Below are 23,097 nucleotides of genomic sequence, written 5' to 3' on the forward strand. Positions count from 1 at the left end.
AACATAATTTATTTTATTATAAAATGCTGAAGTGCTTTATTATGGAATTGCTGAGCATAAAGTATTTAAATGACACTTAATTAGCTACGATCATATAAAAAATATACAAAACATGTTGTACTTGGACGAGTCACCTTGGGCAACGGAACAATCAATGGCAATACAAAATCACCACTTCTTTGGCTAAAGGTATCTATTTACAATAATATTAAAATTACTTTTATATTCATAAGTCATCACCCTCAGGATTCTGATCCAGAACCAAATTTCCATCTGCATCCCTAAGGCGTATGCGACCATTAGCATACCTTGTCTCTTGAACACCATCTGAGTACACAATTTTAACAGTTCCATCAGGATATACTCGTTTCTGAAAAGTAAAACCAACAAGTCAAATAAAATCAATAGACAAATGGCTGCAGCAATTATCAATCTAAAGTTCTCTTGGCTCTACAGAATTTGAGGCTTTCCCAGTGACAGTATCTATGACCTGGTAAAAAACCTGAGGAATCTTTCTGCATTTTATCCATTATATTTCGCAAGAATTAATTGAAGATTGAAAGGATTGCACCTTAACTGAGATTGCTTTCTGAGAAAATTACAGGCCTCTTTCAAATAAATTACGCCATTGGACAGTGACTAATTGATATACAATATTCTACATTTCCATCATACCAATAGAGTAGCAGTACTTAGCAACCTCTTCACTTGCTTGGGGAAAGTCTCCTAATTTTATAATTCTCACCAAGCCATGGAGAGAGACATAAATGAATCAAAGACAATAAATGCAGAATTTGAGAAAAAATGTAAACCTCCATGATCTTCATATATCCAATGAAAATTTTTCAATACTGCATTTTCGGCTTCTTTTTCTACTGCAAAATTAAATTTACCGTAGCTCAGGATTCTTCCACTTTTTTTCTCTAAATCTCTTTGTGGGTAATGGAAGAATTATAAAGGTTAAACTCATCATTATTAGAAAGAAAGTAAAACCCAAAGCCGTACACTTAAGGGCACTTATAGGTGGAATATAGAAGGGGGTGGGAAAGTTATTGTTTGGCGGGAAGCCAGAGGCCCGTGACCCGTCACTCAAACAAATGAAAATTAAAATAAATAGTTCTACCAATTACTCCCTTGATCAGGTATTTGCACACCAAATTGACCTTCACAAGTCGCAACCACACACACACGCAGGGTTTACGGGGCGGGAAGCCCGACGCCAGTGACCCGTCACTCAAACAAATGTAAAATAAAATAAATAGTTCAAACAATTACTCCCTTGATCAGGTATTTGCACAACAAATTGACCTTCACAAGTCGCAACCACACACCCACACAGGGTTTACGGGGCGGGAAGCCCGACGCCAGTGACCCGTCACTCAAACAAATGAAAAAATAAAATAAATAGTTCAAACAATTACTCCCTTGATCAGGTATTTGCACCACAAATTGACCTTCACAAGTCGCAACCACACACACACGCAGGGTTTACGGGGCGGGAAGCCCGACGCCAGTGACCCGTCACTCAAACAAATGAAAAAATAAAATAAAAATTATATAACACTTACTCCCTCGCTCAGGTATTTGCAAACAAATTGACCTTCGCAAGTCACAAACACACACACACACAGGGTTTACGGGGTTGGAAACCCGGCGCCAGTGACCCGTCACTCAAACTCGGACGACACAAAAGTACAGTGCTGGAGGGGAAAGTGCCGAAAAACCTGACACCAGGTGTTTCGCCTGCTAAGCAGGCCTCTTCAGAGAAGAATGATTAGTCGGAGCCAAAATATGTAAGTAACAGTTAAGTAGGGGAGGGGGGGCATGGTAACGGACGGGGGAAGGTTATGGGGGGGGGAAGCACGGGTGGGTGGGCGAGGGGCCAACAGGAGCAGGTACGATTCTTGGGAAATTTGAAGGTCGAAGGGGGGGGGGGGTGGTCGTTTGACCGTTGGGGAAGGGACGGTCATGATTCCGGAAGGGAGATTGAAAACAAGGATGACGATATTGGGCCTTTGTCACTGTTCATGAGTTTTTCTTTTGTTTTGTTAATGTACAGACTTTCGTAATGGTCGAGTAGGTGATTAGGCACATGTTTCAATAGCTGTAGGTCTTCAATTGTGATGTTGTGTGAGTTTTCGTGTATGTGTTGGGCGACAGATGATTTGTTGAAATTTCCCAGTCTGTAACATGCAGCGTGTTCTTTAAAGCGTGTGCGAATATTTCTGCGAGTTTGCCCGATGTAAGAAAGGTCACAATGTGGGCAGGAGATTTTGTAAATTCCAGATTTGTCTAGGGTCTCAATAGGATCTTTTGGATTAACAAATAGGTGTTTCAGTTTAGTTTGACTAACAAATGTGGGTGTGTAATTGATGTTACCATGCCCCCCCTCCCCTACTTAACTGTTACTTACATATTTTGGCTCCGACTAATCATTCTTCACTGGCGTTTTACTTTCTTTCCATGCACTCGGCCGTAGTACGTTCTTTATCTATTTATCATCATTATTAGCTCATCTTCTGTTAATTAATATCATCAATCACATTTCAATATTGTGATTAACTGAAATTCTTCTTTGCTTACATGAATTAAGATACATGAATATAAATAATGACAATTGACTAATATAAGCCTAGTTATTGTTCACACTATGCCTTGTTTCAATTATTTTGGTTGGTTAAACTCCCTCTCCTGACTACCTTACTATATTTATTTATGAATTTTTGGATGAAGCATTACTCATCAATTTTCCCCCAAAACTAAGGTCTTGAAATTTTGAACAATAAGTTTTCATCCAAACATAGTAGGACTGAGCCAAAAAAAGAATGTGTGGCGGCGCAAGGAGAGCAGACGGAACGCACGGTGGAACTTATTTGTTCCAAGTTCCGGAAAGTACCACCAGGGGGACACGGCGTCGCTACGACGGAGAAAGGTGGACGTTGGGCGGGAGAGTCAGTCTGCCGCGAATGAAGAAGCAAGCTGTACGATCGCCATCTGTAAATCCGTTTCGATAATAAACCCGTTGAGTTTAACGCTCGAGTGTAATTTTTTCTAACGTCCACTAGCGTAGAAGGATACCCCTTCATTGGTGACCCCGACGTGATCACGCGTGAGCTAAGGTTTGCATTTTTTTTTTCGTTCTGTGACTTGAAGCGCCACGTGGTGCAAAATGCCGCCTCCAAGCAACGGGTCGGAGGAGTCAATCGTAAACAGAGTGACGATGCGAGTTCCACCTTTTTGGCCAGAAAAGCCGGCTCTATGGTTTTCGCAGCTGGAAGTTCAGTTCTCGCTAGCGGGAATAACGAGTGAGGCGACGAAGTATTCCCACGTGGTCGCCCAGTTAGACAATCGCCACGCGCTGGAAGTGGAGGACATTATTGTGAATCCCCCCAGGGCAGACCCATACCAGAAGATCAAGGAGGAATTAATCCAACGACTCTCCGTCTCACAGGCGCAGAAAATACGGCAACTCCTTGAGCACGAGGAGTTGGGGGACCGGAAGCCATCGCAGTTCTTGCGCCATCTACGGACGTTGGCTGGCGTTGCCGTGCCAGACGACTTTCTGAAGACGCTGTGGATGAATCGCTTGCCATCCCACACACAGTCCATCCTGGCCTCACAAGACTCGCTGGAACTGGAAAGCCTGTCGAAACTAGCCGACAAGGTGCACGAGGTGCCGCGCCCCCCGCAAGTCGCCAGTGTCACGCCGCATTCCGAAGTGGAGGAACTTCGAAGGCAGATAGCGACCCTTACACAACAGGTAGCCGCGTTGACTGCTTCTTGTCCGGATTTTCGCGGACGGAAACGTTCCAAAAGCCGACAGCGGCGTGCCCGCAGCCCTTCCGCGCCTCCAGATGCGATTAAGTGCTTTCCTGTCCCGGAAACTGTGAAAAAACTGCGCCAATTCTTGGGCATGATTAACTTTTATAGACGGCTCATACCAAAGGCTGCGGCAATCCAACTGCCACTTAACGATGTCCTAAGGGGGGGAGTAAAAGGGAATGAACCTGTGCGGTGGAATAACGACTTGGATCGTGCGTTCAATGAATGCAAAGACGCCCTCGCGCAAGCGACGTTTCTCGCGCACCCAGACGTCTCTCTGCCCTTAGGCCTTTTTACGGACGCGTCGGACGCCTCGTTGGGCGGAGTCTTGCAGCAGAGTACGAGCAACGGTTGGCAGCCACTCGGTTTCTTTACCCGTAGACTCACTTCCACGCAGCAAAAGTACAGCCCGTACGACAGGGAACTGCTTGCCGTGTATGAATCTGTTAAATATTTTCGGCATATGCTCGAGGGTCGTGAATTTTCAATTTTTACTGACCATAAACCCCTGATTTATGCCTTCGCCCAAAAACCAGAAAAGTGTTCCCCGCGTCAGTTTCGGCATCTAAATTACATTGCCCAGTTCTCCAGCGACATCCGTCATCTGTCAGGCAGCGAAAACGTAGTCGCGGACGCCCTTTCAAGGGTAGAAGCTGTGAGTGGTGCCATCGATTACCGCGCCCTCGCACGTTCTCAGGCGGAAGACGACCGGCTCAAACAGCCCAACGATTCCCTCCGGTTGAAAATGATGCGCATTCCCGAGTGTGAATTTCAGTTATATTGTGACGTGTCGACACCATCAGTCCGCCCTTATGTAACTGAACCCTTCCGGAAGCCAGTCTTTGACTCGCTGCATTGCTTGTCACACCCAGGAATACGGGCTTCCACCAAGTTGGTCGCAGAACGGTTCGTGTGGCCCTCGATGCGCAAGGATTGTCGTGCATGGACACGCGCATGTATTCCCTGCCAGCGAGCGAAGATTCATCGCCACACAGTGTCCCCTGTGGGAGGCTTTGCTCCGCCCACCCAGCGTTTTGAACATGTTCATATCGACATTGTAGGCCCCTTGCCGGTTTCCGCGGGATATCGGTATTGCCTGACGTGTGTCGATCGTTTTTCAAGATGGCCAGAGGCGTTCCCGGTTAGGGACGCAACAGCTGACACGGTCGCCAAGGAATTCTTTCGGAATTGGGTGGCTCGCTTCGGCACTCCACTCCGGATTACGACGGACCAAGGCCGACAGTTTGAATCACATCTGTTCCAGCAGTTGGCGGGTCTCACCGGTTCGAGGCACCTGAGAACCACGGCTTATCACCCCGCAGCAAATGGCATGGTGGAGAGGTTCCACCGCCAACTGAAGGCAGCCATAATGTGCCACCAGTCGGATGGTTGGCCGGACGTCCTGCCAGTAGTGCTGCTCGGTATACGAGCCGCCTGGAAAGCAGACATTGGGGCGTCGCCGGCGGAGATGGTTTATGGTCAACCACTCCGTCTACCAGGAGAGTTTTTCGTCCCTAGCGAGCGGCCGGCGGACGACGACCTTAATTTCGCCGCGCAGCTACGGCAACATTTCTCCACCATACGACCAGTTCCTGCGTCACGCCACGGCAAGAAGTCTGTCTTCTTGCATCAAGACCTGTCGTCCTCATCCCACGTTTTCGTGAGAAACGACGCGACAAAGGTTAATCTTCAGCCACCGTACGAGGGTCCCTTCCCGGTCATCCGAAGAGAGCCAAAATTTTTCGTGGTCAACGTCCGAGGTAGTGAGAAAACAATTTCAATCGACCGCATAAAACCTGCCTACACTCTTGAGGAGAACGACGGGACGAGCAGCGCAGCACCCGCATCTCTTCGGGACAAAACACACCCAAGAACCACCACTGCTGCACCTGCCGAAGAGCTGAGAGAGACCCGCTTTGGGAGGAGGGTCCATTTCCCAAAGCACCTGGAAGATTTTGTACCATAGCATCTCACTTCTTTTCGCTAATCCTTCCTTTTTCATTCTTTAGTGGCCTAAAGTCTACAGAGGGGGTGATGTGGCGGCGCAAGGAGAGCAGATGGAACGCACGGTGGAACTTATTTGTTCCAAGTTCCGGAAAGTACCACCAGGGGGACACGGCGTCGCTACGACGGAGAAAGGTGGACGTTGGGCGGGAGAGTCAGTCTGCCGCGAATGAAGAAGCAAGCTGTACGATCGCCATCTGTAAATCCGTTTCGATAATAAACCCGTTGAGTTTAACGCTCGAGTGTAATTTTTTCTAACGTCCACTAGCGTAGAAGGATACCCCTTCAAATGTATTGCCAGAATTGATATGTTCACTCAAAAGTCTTCAAAGTAGCACCCTTGTGGGTGCTAGTGAGCATCGAGGCTTTGGCATAGAAACATTCTTTATGAAAAATAGTCGAGTGGCGACTCAGAGAGAGCTGTGGTCTAGCAATGAAGTGCATTTTCACCTCCACTGCTCAATAAATAGGCAAAATTTTTGCTACTGGGACAACCCTCGTGAACTTCACCCAAGACCTCTTCATAGCCCCAATGTGACAGTTTGGTGTGCCGGGTCCTCCATAGGCATTATTGGGCTTAACTTTTTTGAATTTCGAGGTTCAACTGTTACTATGAACTCTGTGTGCTATTGTCAGATGCTGGAGAACTTTATACCTCTGAAAATGGAATAGTATGTTGAGGAATATGACACAGAAGCCTTATGGTTTCAACAGGATGGGTATCATGGCTCATACTGCCCATGGTTCACCACAAATCCTGCAAGAACATTTTCCCGACCGCCTGATCTCCTTATGAGGGGATGTTCCATGGCCCCCTCGCTCCCTGGATTTGAGCAAATGTGATTTTTTTCTTTGGGGATATCTCAAAGCTGAGGTTTACTGAGTTCGACCAAGGACCTTGGAAGCTCTTCAGGAGGCAATTACAGATGTCATCGCCGGAATAATGCAAGATATGCTGAGAAGAGTTTTCGAAAACTTTTTTGAATGACTCAACAAGCGCATTGCTCATGAAGGTCATTACCTGGATGAAATCATTTTCAAAACCTAAAGAAAAAAATTGCACAAAAAATGTATTTTCAGAAATAAAAACCTTTTTTAATTATCTTTGTTGGTTTTTTTATGATTCAACCATAATAATTTTGCTGATATACTTTTCCTAGCATTTCTCCAATTTTTTTAATTCCTCCAAAAGTAGGATATCAGAGGGTCCTCAAAATAGGCATCTGTGTTGACAATGACCTAGTTCAATATGCCTCATTTTTTGCTGAGCCAGTCTGTTGAGTTTTGAAATAAAAAAAGCACTGGGGGCCAAATATGGTGTATGTTGTAATAATTTGATCTTTAATTCCATATTTTTCACTATTGAACCTGCAGGAGTGCACCTGTGCATTGTCGTGATGTAAAAAAATTATTTTTTGGTAATTAACTCTTTTTTCTGAATTCTTCATTCAACCGGAGTAACTGCAACATATAATACACTATATTTATCCCTTGTTCTTTTTGCAAGTAATCTATGTTGATAATTCAACATATGTCCCTAAAAACTGTGGCCATCATCTTGTCGGCCAATTTTACCGGTCTTTGCCTTCTTCAGAGGCAGATCACCTTTAAAAAACCACTGTTACCACTGATCCTTTGTCTCTGAAGTGCTAGTATTGTATCAATCCATGTTTCATACACAGTTATGGATTGATGCAGAAACTAGTCAAGTTTATGATACAAAACAGCCTTGGAATCGACCACACCATTGTGTTCATTCTCCACTGAGAGCACCCATCTTGCAGATTTTTTTTCACAACCAATTTTTGGTGCAAAACTGAAAACACTGCAGGTACCTTGCAATGTGCCAATGGCCTCAACTATTTCGTGAACTTTGACTAATTGATCACCAAAACCATATTGTAGATTTTGCCAATCATCTTGGAGCAAGTCATTTCCACTGGATGTCCTGAACGATGTTCATCATTTGTGGATATATGGCCACATTTAAACTCATTCACCCCATTATAAACAGTGAAAAACACTGCAGCACATGTACCATGAACTTCATCCAGCTCAGCTTTGATCTCTTCTGATGTTAAGCCTTTTAAATAGAAGTGCTTAATCACTGCAAGAAACTAATTATTATCCATTTTTCTAAATACACAAAAGTTTGTTGCTTCAATCAACTATGAAAATGAAATCACCATATGGATATGGCTGAAACATTAACAGCAGTCTCATGGATGTGAGCCTCACTTAAAGCAAGCCTTTTCTAATACTATGAGCACCATCTCTTGGATTTTTCCAAGGTGTAATTGAATGACCCAAATAACTTCCAGTCATATGTCATTCAAGTTATAATGACTAAGTGTAATAGCTATTCTGACCAAGTTTAATAAATTGCTTACATATGCTTTGAATTTAAAAACTGGGGGAAATCTAGTTTATCCTGGTGGTTAACTTTTAACTCTCCATTCTCCATTATTTACTTTTCTTTACATGGTGGCCTTTGTCTCACGTAGAGGAAAAGAGTGGGAGAAGAGAATATCCAGAGCCAGAGTGGCCTTTGACTCAATCAACAGTTCAGGTTCAGATCATCATGGTGCAGAAAGCTAAGGAAGGCAGGAAAAGAAGTATTTCTGATAACATGTAAGGGAGAAGAAAGTAAGAGGGACTGAAGAGGGAAAATCACAAGGCAATATTTGGTTATTCAGCAAAAAAGCACTTGAGAAGTCCACAAGGAAGTGTAATAATTTTTGAAAACCATAAAAAAACCCCTCCAATCCGTTGACTTGAGATTATAAATTACACATTGGGTTGGGTGATGCAATAAAATTTCAGATTAAAAGTTCCACACTCAATAAGAATTAATTTGACACATGAACCAATAACTTCAATGAGCATAGTTTTGGTACCAATTCTCTCCCATCACCAGTCAAACCAGTAGTGTTGTCAGCAAAAAAAATGAACACCCTGGCATTGGTAACATTAAGTCGAGTACAACCAAAGAAAAGAGTTAGGTGATAGTATCGACATCACTAAGCTACTCACAGGAGTATGCATCTGGTGGAAATGAGTAGGCATAATGATAAGTTTAATTAAATGAGCTTGGCATTGGGAGAATGGAATACATTTTTTTTAACCATATCTATGAAGATTAGTGGCACTCAACCAATATTGAAAAGCCTAACCTTGTATTCCTTTGTCTGATATTCCTTTTGACCATTGGGTAGTTGGATGAGTTGATCACCATTTGGCTGAACAGTGGCCATCGTTCCATCAGGAAGCATCACTTCTTCCTTCCCATTTGGATGGATGAGTCGAATGGTACCATCCAGAAAGGAAACTTCAGTGGTTCCATTACAGTGACGTTCTATCTGCCCACTATAATCACGGGATAGAAGAACTTCTAAGCAGTGGCGATAGAGAAAAGTAATCTCCCAAATGCAAAAATTAGAGCCTAGAAATTTAATTTACAAACATTCAAGTTCCTCCACTCTAATATTAAATATGTACATGAAGTGGTGAACACATGATTATAATATTCTATGCATTTCCAATGAGATGGAATTTATGATTTACGATATTAAAACAATAATAACTTATCTTCGAACTCGATTATCATTATGTCTCCTTACATACAGCATTTATTATATTTTATAGCTAAGAGCAGAACCTAAGCAATAATCCTTAAGGGTCAGATTGTAGCTCTACAAACTACTCTTTAAAAGGACATTGGCTACCTTATGATGCTGCTTATATTTAAATCTTAAGCTACTCCTTACATTACAAAAGAAGTTATAAGGAGGCTTCAGTTTCAGCAATGTCCTTCTACAGTCATTATTAAACACAATGAAATTAACTTTACATGTTTCTAAATACTGCATAAATCTGTTATCTTTAGGAAAGAGAAAGTAAACACCTTTAGGTTTTTTGAAAGATTACAGTACATGTGCTTTCTTCTCAAACTGAACCCAATGACTTATTTTGCTTCACATTTAATGATAAGCACAAATTTTCAGAGTTTAGATTAGTTACATACATTTCAGCTTAGTATTTGCATTATAAGCAAAGTCAAGAAAAAATCCCTTTCTCAGAAAACCCACACATTACAGCAGCTGTAATAAGGAAAAAATTGAAAGAAATACTATGCATATTGCACAGATATTCAGTGGTTAGAGATTTAACAATTAGTATGAAACTTAAAAGGAGTACACACTTTATGTAATAAATTACTTATAAGCAGTGAATAATGAAATTCTGAAAGCATATACATGTACACAGCATATATCTTGCAGGTACACAGATAAACATCTACAATATTAAAACAAATCAATCATGTACAGATCAATTTGAAAGGCCATAAAAAGAATAAATTTAACCCTGAAGTGCCCACTGCCATATCCATCATTCATTTTAACACGAGCAAGAAATACCAGTGACCAATCTCCTGATCACACTAGACAAAAAAAGTTTATCCTTTTCAAATATTGTATATTAATAAAATCACTTTGTTCATTTTTTTCTAGACTATTTACCCATTTTCAGTGTACGACAATAATTATTTAAAAAAAACACAGCAATACACACTTCATACACCTATTTTTTATAAAAAGTATTTCGATAAAAAATGAATAGGCATTCTTCCCATACACAAACCAACCACATAGCCTGAAATAATAATGTTTCATTAAATCAAGGTACCTTATGGATTGAAATAATGGGTAAGTTAGATCAAGGCACAGAACATTCAACTTTGAGACACTTCTAAAAGCAATGCATGGGTGATGCATATCATGCATACTTTATAAGGGGATATTTTTTTACATGCTACAATTTCACTGTTTGATTTCACAAAACTTCAAAATCCAATACAAATAACAGGAAATCGTAAGAGGCATTCCAAAGATTTACAAGGAAGATGAGCTAAAGACAACAGATAATCACAACAGTAGCATTTATAACTTTACTTATTCATACAAATCTTAGTACTTACTTAGGAAATTCCAAGACTTCAAGGCCATCAGCGAAGGTGGTATGCCAGGTTCTAGTTTCTGAGTAATAGTATTTCACTGTTCCATCAGACAAGCTTTCTTTCACATCACCATTGTAATAGAAAAGTTTTGAACTTGACCCATCTGGAGAGATACGCTTGAAATTGCCATTCTCATATCGAATTTCACGGCTGCCGTCTGAGTTTATCTTTTCTAAGGGATAAACTTTCACTGAACTTGGCTGATTCAAATTTCTTTGCGCATTAATGTTTTGGGAAGATGGATAAAGGGAATCACAAACCATTTCCAAAAGAGATTGATTAACCGTTTCACTTTCTCTTCCTTTAACTTCAGAAAAATTTTTCGATGCTCTATTTAAAAGTTCTGGTGAAGTTTTGGTCTTACTTAATTCACTCCTGTCAACATTTGCACCCAATACCTCACTTACTGGATTGACCACTTCATCTACACCCTCATCAATAATTACTTGATAGTCAACTAGAGCACCATCATCTGAAGTACCTACATCTTTCATATAAGTATCTTTAATGTGTTCTGCATGGGAAGTTGACTCTCTCCGTACAGTATCTTTCTGGACTAGGTTGGGTACACTGTTTATTCGCCGAAGTGATGAACCCTTAAGCACGATGTCCTTGTTAATAGCACCCCTGCCTAATCCCACTGTCTTGCTTCGTTGTGAGTTGGGTTTTCCTAGTTTATTTCGACTAGACTGCTGTTTCACTCCGGATTTGGATTCTTCCCGGAGTATAGATGTTGGAATGGGTTTTCTTGGAATGACATCTTGAATAATTACACCCTCCTCTCTGTCAGGATGTTGCAAATGGCTCAGTTGGTTGTTAATAGCATGAAGATTCTTTGTATTTGGCCTGTTACTAAGCCTGCACTGGTACTAAAGAATAAATGCAAAAGGAGAATCAAAATTCAGTGAATGATGTGAGGGAAATTGGAGAGGAGAGGAAATACATATTTCAAAAAATATAAATACATACTTGCAAAATTTAAAGTTAAAATTTATAATAAATTGTAAAAGAAAAATTAATATTAAATTTTATTACTTTTTTTGCTTCCTGCAGCTTCTCTTTTTTGAGTTTCTCAACTTCTTCTTTCAATTGCAAATTTTCATTCTCTAGAGTTTTGAGTCTTGTGGTGATTCGGGCCTGTGCAGCATTGTTTCTACTTTCTTTCTGGCGCATTTCTTGTTGCAATGCCGACAACTAAAAATATATCGAAGATTAGGAAAAAAGAGGAAGTGGCCATCTACAAGGGTGTGCAGATGATGGCTATTAAGTTTAAGGGTCTTCAGATTATACTTTTCAAAGAATATTATATTTAATACTTTATAAGATGCACTTTACGTATTTTTTTAAATTTTATATGCCAAAATTTCATGTTCCCTCACCTAAAATTATGAAAATGAACTGAATTTATCAAAGAAGCCTCCCAAATCATGAGAATTAAAAAATCTATTGGGTGGATCCCACAGCAAAAGAAGAAAGTATAATAGATTAGGAAAATTAATGATAATTACCGTGATAAATAGCTATAGCAGCAAAAAATGCACATAAAATAAGTGCAATATTCCAAGTGAAATTGAAATTAATAGCCACCAAAAAACAAGGCTATAAACAGGGTGAGGGAAAATCACTTCCTTTATTGAAAGCGTTTTTAAAAAAATCATGCAAATTAGGGGGTTAACTACTACATCCTTACCTTTTGTTGAAGGGATTGAACTTCTTCCCTTTCTTGCTTTGTTGGCTGATTACGCAAGTCCTTACAATATCTTTCAAAGACTTGCTTTTCTCGGTTAAACTTTTTACGTTCTTCTAATACAGTGTTTTTTAATATTTCTTCCTTTTCTTGAAGTTTCTTTTCTGTCTCCTTCTTTTCCTTCAACCACTGGACATGAGCTTGCTCATGCTGCTTTTTTATGCTATTCAATTTTTCATTTTCTTTCCTAAATCTTTCTATTTCATGTTCTAACTCCAACATTTTTTGCCGCAATAATTCACTTTTAAAGACAATACATGGATCTTTTTTAGCCTGAAAATCATCATCACTGGACTCTTCTTTTGATTTTGAAGAAGTTGCTCCAGTGTTCTCTGTAACAACAAAATAAGCAGAAGTGGTTTGAAGTTATGATAAATGAGTTGTTTTAATGAAAGCAAAACTATATTCTGCTCTACAAGACAGTACAAGGATGTGTGAGAGGGGATATTAGGTTGCTAACCATTAATAAAATTGCTGATTATTGACATTCAGTTTTACATGTATGCTATTTTATGGGAGTTCAAATTGTTGAATATTTAAGTATAATAAAAATGTATATAAACTTCTAAAAAACTATACCCATGTTAAAAAAGACAATTGGGACTAAAAATTTGGATTTAAAAATTTTTGTGGGTATTTTAGTGATTGCTCTTAAAGCAAAAGTTATGCCATGTGTTCTTTAAATAATTTGTTCCCAGTAATTATAAACTAAGGCTTTTACTGGTCAAGAGAAAGTACTTTTATGGAAGTTTGCCTAATGGAAGTACCTAGCCTTAGTGAACTTCGCAGTCTTTGAGAACATGTATTTGTTGGTGCATAAAATATCACTGCTAATCCAAAAACAAGGGATCTTATTGCATACTCCAATAAGCTAATGCAGATTTCTTGAAATATTAGTGCCATGGATTGGGGGAATGACATCAAGGTTATTATTAAGGCTGATCTAATTTCAATTTTAGGCAGCGCAGACTCCCTCTTATACAGTTTTACCTAAATTGGCTGACACATTACTGGTATGTGTCTCCTCCACCTAGGGCTTGGATGTTTGTAAATGTGTCCATTGTTATCGTTGTTAATAGTTCGATGTAAAGGCCAAAATGTGCTGTTTTCGAACTAATACTGAATAAATAAAATAAAATAAATAAATAAAGGGTGAATCATGCAATATAAATGTCATTACGAAAGTAAAGATAAAAAAGCTAAATAGTTTTCAAGTCACAGTTGATAATTAATTTTTCTTTCACTACAATAAACAATCAACAAATACAATAAATATTTTTTTCAATTTGTAGCCCTGAAATGGTATTTGGAATGTGTTTTCCGATAAACTGGTGGCCTGTTTATCTGGTCAGGGGTCCAGGTGTACAATGGCTTGGAAAGGGGGAGTAAAAACAAATAAACACAAATAGTAGTTTTTAATAGGAGGCGACCAACAGCTAAGGTCATTGGCGCCATTAGGGATGGATGGGAAAGGAAGGGTGGAGAGAAAACCGGCATCAGCATTAGCCTACTCTTGTTGAAAGGTGCCAAGAGGTCCGCAGTTTAACATCACATCTGACAGACTTCGTACTTGGTCAAAGTGCTCTCCATAAAGCACCACAAGTACAGATTGGGATACCATTGAAAAATATTTGTTGTCTCCAGGACTTGAACCTGGGCCCTCCCGGAGGGAATCCTGTATGTTAGCCACCACCCCACACCAATACCCAAATACTACCTTGATCAAAAAGTTCCCGGAATAACCACCGTGTGGCGCTCCCATCGTTCCGATTTGAGTTCTGTTTTTTTTGTTAAATTGGTACATCTGTTGTTGATATTCCCTTTAAATCTTAGTGTCATAACTTGACATTTGCAAAAGTTACGGTCGGTTTTAGGTATGTCCATCAGTGCTTCCTGCGATTTTTCCATTACTTCCTCTCGGCTGCTAAAACGCGTTCCCCGTAATGGTTTTTTAACTCGATTGAACAGAAAGAAGTCACAGGGAGCCAAATCAGGTGAATTCGGTGGCTGTTGGATGGTATTTGTTGCATTTTTCGTCAAAAAATTACGAATAATGATAGCACTGTGCGACGGTGCGTTATCATGGTGCAAAATCCACGAGTTTTCTGCCCACATTTCTGGTCTCTTTCGGCGAATTGCTTCACGCAAACGTCTCATAACGCCCAAATAATACTCTTTGTTTACTGTCTGGCCTTCTGGCAAAAATTCATGATGCACTACACCGTTGTAATCCATGAAAACCGTCAGCATTGCCTTCTTTTTTGACTGAAAACGACGTGGTTTTTTTGGTCTCGGCTCATTTGGTGAACGCCATTCACTTGCCTGATGTCTGGATTGCGTGTCGTACTCATAAACCCACGTCTCGTCTCCAGTAATGATCCTTTTGATGAATGTGGGATCGGATTCAGCCTCGCAAATCATGTCTTTTGCGACGTCAACACGGTCTCTTTTTTTGCATGAAATTGAGGTATTTTGGCACCAACTTTGCTGCTACACGACGGAAACCCAAATCATTAACCACAATGTCTTGGGCGGATCCATAGGCAATGTTCAAGTCCTCCGCTATTTCTCTGATGGTTAATTTGCGGTTATTGACCAACATTTCTTTTACTTTATCAATTTTTTCACCGACTTTCGATGTCGATGGTCTGCCACTGCGTTCATCATCTTCGATTGACTCACGACCACTTCTGAACCGCTCGTGCCACTGGTAAACGACCGTTTTTTTTAGAGACTCGTTGCCGAAACACTTTTCCAACATTTCCAACGTCCGTGCGCCACTAAATCCGTTTTTTACGCAAAATTTAATACAAGTTCGTTGTTGCAAATTTAAATCCATTTCTGCAATTGTAAAAAATCGCCAACACACACAGAGATAGATGAACTCTTGGCTACGTAACTTTTGCAAATGTCAAGTTATGACACTAAGATTTAAAGGGAATATCAACAACAGATGTACCAATTTAACAAAAAAAACAGAACTCAAATCGGAACGATGGGAGCGCCACACGGTGGTTATTCCGGGAACTTTTTGTTCAAGGTAGTATATGTACATAAGTATATACACATCAGAAATAACTAAGTAACCACAAATGATTAATACTAGTACATAAAAATGGTCTTCCTTACCTGGGAGAGACTGAGGTGATGTTATTAACTTCACAGCTGCTGGCATTTCTTTGGCTTCCAAAGTCTCTGACAGTTTTGATATAACTGAGTGATCATGATCACTACCGTAATTACTCTCATTATCACTCCAAACTTCAGTGTCCCTGAATTGTTCCTTTGAAGAATTAGGAGAGTCTTGAACAGATGAATCTTCTACACTTGGATCAAACTCCCTTTCTTCGACAAGGTTGGAAAAGCGTACTCTAGCAACCCCATGGGCTGCTGTTTTAGGCTCAACAGCTGAAATTGTCTTATGAACTTCTGAATAACAGCTGTCTGATGATGAATCAAAATCACCTTTTGAATCATCACTATCTTCCCCACTGGTATCCATGCCATATGGCAATTGTTTAGTGCTCTTGGCTGAATGCTCCTAGAGTCCAGCACCATTTGTTATTAGTAATTTAAATTTAAAAAAATCCGAAAAATAAACTTTCAACATCATTAAGTTCCCTCTAAATGGGCAAATCTCCAATGATAACAATAGTTTTCAAACAGAAGACAGATTTGCATTTTAAATCTTTTACTCTAATTATTCGGTGAAATGGAGGTTCCAACATTAAACATAAACGAAGGGTTAAAATTGTATTATTAGTTCATATAACTTTCATATTCTATGATAATTATCAGACATTTTTTTCCTTAGTGTGGTGACCATTTAAATGTTAACTAATTATTTAAAGATATGAAGGGCATACTCTTCTAAGCTATTTACTTATATTAATGTGACCAGTTTCACCTTATTAATCAACTGCCCTTAAATATTTACGAAATTAAGAGAGAATAAAATGTATTGATTGAAATTTCAGTTTCTGAATACCTTAACTTTCATTAACTTGCAACTACCTAAAAATTGTTTTCCTAAAACCCATAAGATAAAATTCTAAATTTTCCAGCACCAGTAAACTGTAGAATGAAAATAACATGGGAAAGGGATGGGAAGAGAATAATAAAATTAAAATACATACTAAAAGTGGGAATGTCATAGGAAAATTCTCACCAAATGCTAATTTTTACTTTATATTACATACAAACACATTTTTAACAGAAAAGAGACAGTGATGATCAAGCAGAAGACAATTGTTACTGCAGCATAATCCTACATGCCAAGAATCTTATAATTAAAATTTGTACAAATAGTAAAATGTAATTATTCTGCTACAACTGAAATTATGTTTTCCCTTTGGACATTATTAATAAAAATACTTACTTTTTTCTCTAAAATAGATTTTAGGGGAGTTGATATAACAGGTGATTCCATGAAGCCAAGCAATGTAGAAGATGTGGAACAAAAGCTTGAGTCACCAGCCATTTGCTCCAACATCTCAAAGACTTCCAAGTCTACTCCTTCATACTACACATTCAAATCAAAAAAGGAAAGATTGAGAAAATAAAAAATACTGACGGATGCCATCCAAAATGTAACGACCAAATGAAAATCTGTATGATAAATAGTATGTTAACTGTCATTAAGAAAACATCATTTATCCATGCACTAAAAACTTTAATTGTCATAGGGGTACCTTATTCTTTTTATCTTCCCAAAGGGCCTTTTTTACTGCTCCTAGAGATTCATTCTCTTTCCCGGCTTTCTTCTTTTGAGTCAAAACATTAGCCCATGTTGTGTTTTCAGAAGATGGAGGTCCCCCAGCTGTTTGTTGCACCTCACACACTTGATTCATTCAAAGAAAGACAAGTTATCATCACAAAATCACCAATATTAAATGCCACCCAAATTAAGATTATTTAGAATGATGCCATGACCACAACACTTACATAGCAGACTTCACTTGAGCATTAGAAGCACCATTTAGAAAAATTATCAATAAACATTAAATAAAAACAGGATAAAGTTGGACTCGATTGCTGCCATTTTTCTTAAATGAAGAAAAAATAAATTCACCTTATTCCTCATTTTGAACTGAAGGTTGATCAACTGATTGAAATGAAAACAAACTATTTCATAAAATATTACTTTTTGCAATACCCAACACTGGGGTGACATGATTCTACATCTACATCAATACCCTGCGAGCCACCAAAAAGGTGTGTGGCAGGGGGATTGTATTCAATACATTCAAAACTTCCTGAGAACTATATTGTCAAAGACGGATTCTACAATAATTATTATCATTTAAGTTAAGGGTATTCTATTGTTTAAGCTAGTTTTAGATGGACACTTACTGAACAATGATACATTTCTTTGCCTATCCTAACAATGGAATCCACCTGTCCATGGGCTAACTAACCTAGATGTGGTGGAAGGACTGGGGCATTCTCATGACCACAAGAGTTGTGCTGGTGGGAGTAGCGATAATTACTCCTGGAAGGTCACCCATGTAGATAGGTCAAATGGTAGCAACCAGACAAAAGGTAGTCTGGAAAGTCTGTTCCTCAGCGAGGTGCCTGCCCTCTGTATGGAAGCCATGTGATTGACAGTGTCAAGTTAAAAACATTATTGAGGAAGACAATGGGAGGCGACCTCAAATTATTATCCCACAAAATAATGACAATATTTATGGATAATATTATTATTTTCACCCTCTAAAAATCTTGATTTACACCAAAGCAGTAAATTCAACAATTCCAGAACACTGTTTGTAACTTTTGACTTTCATCCAATACCTTGTATGATCGCTGAAAATTGGTAATAATGCATCAGGTATAGCAGTATGTTTTCAAAAGCTTTAGTACAAGAATGAACAGAAGAGGTAGCAATTTCTTTGAAATTGTGTAACCCAACTAAATAACTTATTTACACAAGCATTAGGTAATTACACCCCTCTCTGGTGTTACACCATCACTAATAACATAGAATTAGATATCTTGTGTCACTTTCTCAGATTCTTAAATTCCTTTTCTCAAACTCTAGCTAATTTTTCACTATTTTTTTAGTTTGTTGACAGGGCTGGATTTGGCATTCTAAATTCTTGGCAAGAACCAGTTTTGTATCTATTATCAGGGTCAACAGCTTGTATGAGCTGAATTTCCACTTAATGGGGTACTGAAATTTGAGTACAAAGACAATAGGCCATTCATAGATGAGCTGCTTCTGTTTTATAAATTTATAAATTCATTGAGCTCGGTAGAAAATCTATCCAAGTCAACAAACGCAGCGAAAACCTGAGAAACATGCAGAGGAACGTTCATACAATTTTATAAATTTACTTTCATGGGCATTGCTAACTGCTCATTTGAAAATTGATGCACCACAATCTGAATATTAGAATTAGTCAAGTACATAGGAAAGAAAAATGAGAAGAAATATTTTAAGAACATATATCTAAGGCATGGGTCACAGTAGTCCAAGGGTAGAGCGTTCAACTACTGACTGGAGGGCCCGGATTTGAATCTCAGGCAAGCCTCTCTGGGCACCTGCAGCTTCACCCAAGCTATGTGATTTTTCGGGTACCAGATTTCCTGGGAAACCATAACCGGCACAAGGAAAGAAACTGGCCCCCCTACCCTGATGTGTGAATTTCACACACTGTCGGGCTTAGTATTGGGTGAACTCTGCCATCACCTGCCATACCATCCTTAGGGGTGATTACTGTGCTTATGCTCAATGCTCATACCTAAGGGACGGTGTGTGGTAGAAGATTGGACCACAGACTAAAGGGCCAAGGCTCAACTCCTGGGCATGGCTCTAAGCACCCTCATCTTCACCCAAGCAGTGTGATTTTCCAGGTATCAGAACTTCCTCAGAAACCATAGGTAAAACAGGTAAAGGAACTGCCCCCCACCCTCATGAATTTGACATGCCATTGGGCTTAGTATTAGGTGGACTCAACCCTCTTCTATCGAAACAACCTTCTGGTTGATAACCATGTTTTTATGATTAATATCTAGGGATCAGGAGGTCATAAACCAAACAGAAAAAGATAAACTTCACCTGCCAAGTCTTCTCTTATTAAGAGAAATGAAGTTTTTAATAATACGGTCCCCTCTCCAAGGGACTAGAGAGACACACATAATTCTTTGAGGTCAGGGGCTCACGAAGGTAGGTGTTCCTACACTGCTACAGACCCCACCCATTTAAATACGAAAGGCATGCAGAAGTTCAATAGTGAGATTATCCTGTTTAAATGGAACATCTTGAGAGGTATGTTTTGAAATAGCTGGCCATCAAAAAACTATTGAATTGGAAATACAACCTATGGTTATCTGAAAAATTTTGCACGGATATATTGGGAGCAAAACTAGTTTTCATGATAGCCATTATTTTTTGTATACCAAATAAATATATTTGCATTTTGTGTTAGCTGATGGTTCATGTAATGTGCATTCCACTGAACAAAGCTATGATTCATGGGTCCATTAGATATATGTATACAGTGTATACTCAGATCACTCAATTTTTTTCTTCGGGAATGAGAGTAGATGTAAAGATGTAGTTGAACTTAAAATAAATGGGCACCTTTTTATAAATAGAAAACATTGATGGCAGCAGGGTATGGAGCACAGGATTTTTTCAGGAAGGCTAAGTCAAATCTTAAAATAAGAAGGAAAAAACTAAATCATATGGAACAAGATTGTTTAAGACCAAGATGGACATAGGAGTAGGGACATAAGACGAAGAATTGTGGACGGCAAAGAGGCTTCCATGTGGAGGAGGGTATTAACAGGGAAACTTGGAAATGGAAGCAGGATGATAGGCATAGATTGAAGACTTTTAAGATGTAGGTACAGAGAGGGATGGAAAGGAAAAAAAAATGAAAAAGATACTAGAAAATGTGAGGGAAGAGAGAGGAGTGTTGAGAGAAATACAAGGGAGGCAGAAAAGGTAGATACAGAGCAGATAAATTGAGGATGCAATGTCGAAGACAGATTGAGGGGAGAATGATAGGCAAGCCAAGTAGGGAGATAAAAAGGATATGCATGTCAGAAAGGATTGCAGTGAGGCACAATGCATGTGGAATTGAAGAAGAGTTAAATGTAGTTGGAATGTCAGGGTGTAACATGTTAGACAAAGTTAAGAAAGGTAGTAATGTTTATTCTGCGTCCATCCAAAACCTACCTGAATAGGTATAATACTAATTATTATTAGTATTAAAATACTCTTAGTAAGAGGAACCTCAGAATCCACATTTGAATAATCTATCTATATGAATGCAATCTTCACTTTAAGTGCTTGCTGTACAAAACTTATTGGGAAGTCAAAGAGCAATAACAAATGCAACCAGATGCAGAAATTATGCCTCTTTTAAGTACACTAAATCAGTGAACTGGCCACTGCATTAATTTGACATTAAAATATTTGGCTTCCTCAATTGATGAGCAAGCATATAAAGGTATTTATAACTGTATGAGAGGTTTATAAACTTTTTCCATCCAATGGAATTTTCATCAAATGTTCAGATATTTGTTTAGGGTAGACTCTTTTGAAGCCATTTGCAACTTTTGGGATGCATAGGTATTTCTTTGCAATAGGATTTCAATGGAGCAGAGATATGAGATAAATGAAACATCAGCTTCCCCTTACTTTAGTACATACAGGGCGCAGCAACATATCAACAGTTCCACCACATCACACCCGAATCTGTAATTTACATGACTTCCTTTTTTCAAATAAAAAACTCTTTAAAAGAAAAAGTTATGTTAGGGCATCCTGTATTATTAACATGATAATCTTGCAATTCAGCCTTCGGTTGGTACCATTGCTAATATAAAGGTTGTTCTTTTCTTAAAGGAGTCATAGGTTAGATTGCTATGGGCAAAGTTAAATTTACTACCAAACAGATGGACTGCGATTAAACATGCTCATTACAAAATGACTAAGTAGGGATTGTGATACCACTGAAAAATTCACCACCACCATCAGGATAAAAAATCTTAGGGAGGAAATTCAAATTCAAATGATCACCAGATCAATTTGTTATTATGACAAAAATATGCACATACATATGTGAAATTCAGAAGAAACCCTTATCCTCTACTTCAGATTTAATGTCTCGCATTAATTTTGGAGATAAATTTTTATAACCACCCATTCAATGCCATGATGTAAAAGAATCTTCTCATGCATAAGAATTTAATATCGAATAAAGAGCACTTTATTACAGAGTTGAATTATTCGAGGAAATTACGCGGGGCTAATGTGACATTAGGAACTTCAGGTCTCATAAAACGGCGCGAAAAACTGTTAAGTTAATAAGGACACATAGTCGACGACCAGTATTGAGTTACAAGAAATTAACTAGACAATAGTGTCGAGAAAATGAGTACGTATTGATTCAGAACAACTTCCACTTATTCATCAATTGCCGGGGAGACTATCCCTATTACTCTACCATGATATTTACTAATTAGCATACTTTTCCGGAAACCAAATCCAATTAGGGTTAATTGAAAATGCTAAAAATATGATCAATTAAAACCTTTTACTCTTCCATCTGATACGCGATGAATCGAATCTGCTGGCGATCCTTTACGATCTGAAGCATTTGAAGACGAAACCTTAGGTGGAGGAGGTTTCTTAGCTTTTGTAAGGCATTTTTTGCGAGTTGCATCGTCAGGTTTCATCCGGAATCTCTTCAGTCCCTCCCCCTTCTTAAGGAATTGTCTTTTAGGTTTTAAACCAACATTCGATTTTTTGGCTTCCTCAAGAATTATTCCAGGCTCGTCTTTCTTAAGTTTTTCTTCAAGTAATTCTTTAAAATCCTTCTGAACTGGCTTCAAGGGTACATCATCGAAGGAAACATTTCCGGCAAAGTTTTCCTGGGAAAATAATAATAGCCAAATATGTAATCTTGTGAAATACATGACACATTTTACTGTTAATGGATTAAATAGCTAGTTTACAATTTAGAACTCACCTTATCATTATCTGAATTAATTGAGTCTTTCTGAGCATCATCATCGTGAGATGTCATTAGGTCTAGCTCCTCACGACTGTTATCTTCAAAAACTGGATCAAAAGGGAATTGCTTGAATGGAATGGCTTTCCTTTCCGCTGATTTTTCTGGAAAAGAGACAACATTTTCATCTAAAACAAATAAATGATTGTCTAACCATAATTCCTAATTTACCTTTTTTCTTAAGTCCAAACATTTCCATTGTTTTCTTATGCTGTCTAACTAATAACTCTTGCTGCTCTTTTTGCTGAGCCATTAACTTCTCCTGCTGCTGTGCTTGCCATTCTTTGATTTCTTGTAGCTTCTTAAACAAATCCCCTTTGTATAAACTATCCATTTCTAAGGGCCAAATTTTGGAGGGGTTTTTGTTTATCGCGCGCAATGCGCATTCAAATCTCACATTTAAAATTATCGTTCCAATACATGACGATAAAATCTCAGGTAAATTCTGCACCGTTCAAATTGAATATTAGCTATTCGAACGA

The 23,097-nt window shown here is 38.9% G+C and overlaps 1 protein-coding gene across 2 annotated transcripts; it reads right to left on the reverse strand.

The window, feature by feature from the left end:
- Window positions 1–23,039, reverse strand: Sas-4 (spindle assembly abnormal 4). Of its 2 annotated transcripts, none has more exons than XM_071592748.1 (11): window positions 22,787–23,039; window positions 22,574–22,719; window positions 22,136–22,475; window positions 17,282–17,430; window positions 16,969–17,112; window positions 15,720–16,131; window positions 12,534–12,922; window positions 11,879–12,037; window positions 10,805–11,712; window positions 9,000–9,192; window positions 1–370 (listed from the first exon to the last, which is right to left on the reverse strand). In XM_071592748.1, exons 1-11 carry the CDS (start codon window positions 22,947–22,949, stop codon window positions 227–229), a joined length of 3,147 nt encoding a protein of 1,048 aa, XP_071448849.1. In that variant the 5' UTR covers window positions 22,950–23,039; the 3' UTR covers window positions 1–226. The 2 variants fall into 2 exon arrangements, with proteins under 2 accessions (XP_071448849.1, XP_071448848.1); XM_071592747.1 differs by having other exon boundaries at window positions 22,574–22,743.
- Window positions 23,040–23,097: the final 58 nt, after the last annotated feature.

This window comes from Hetaerina americana, unplaced genomic scaffold (genome assembly GCF_022747635.1).
Source record: "Hetaerina americana unplaced genomic scaffold, ioHetAmer1.1.p SCAF_5, whole genome shotgun sequence".
NCBI classification, from domain to species: Eukaryota; Metazoa; Arthropoda; class Insecta; order Odonata; family Calopterygidae; genus Hetaerina; species Hetaerina americana.

Bases quoted from the DNA above. Each gene is read 5' to 3' on its own strand.
- Sas-4 (XM_071592747.1), bottom strand. From the start codon at position 22,949: ATGGATAGTTTATACAAAGGGGATTTGTTTAAGAAGCTACAAGAAATC. The intron at 22,476-22,573 runs GTGAGTTCTAAA...TTATTTTCCCAG, and splicing joins TTAATTCAGATAATGATAAG to GAAAACTTTGCCGGAAATGT. The intron at 11,713-11,878 runs GTAATAAAATTT...TTTATTCTTTAG, and splicing joins AGCTGCAGGAAGCAAAAAAA to TACCAGTGCAGGCTTAGTAA.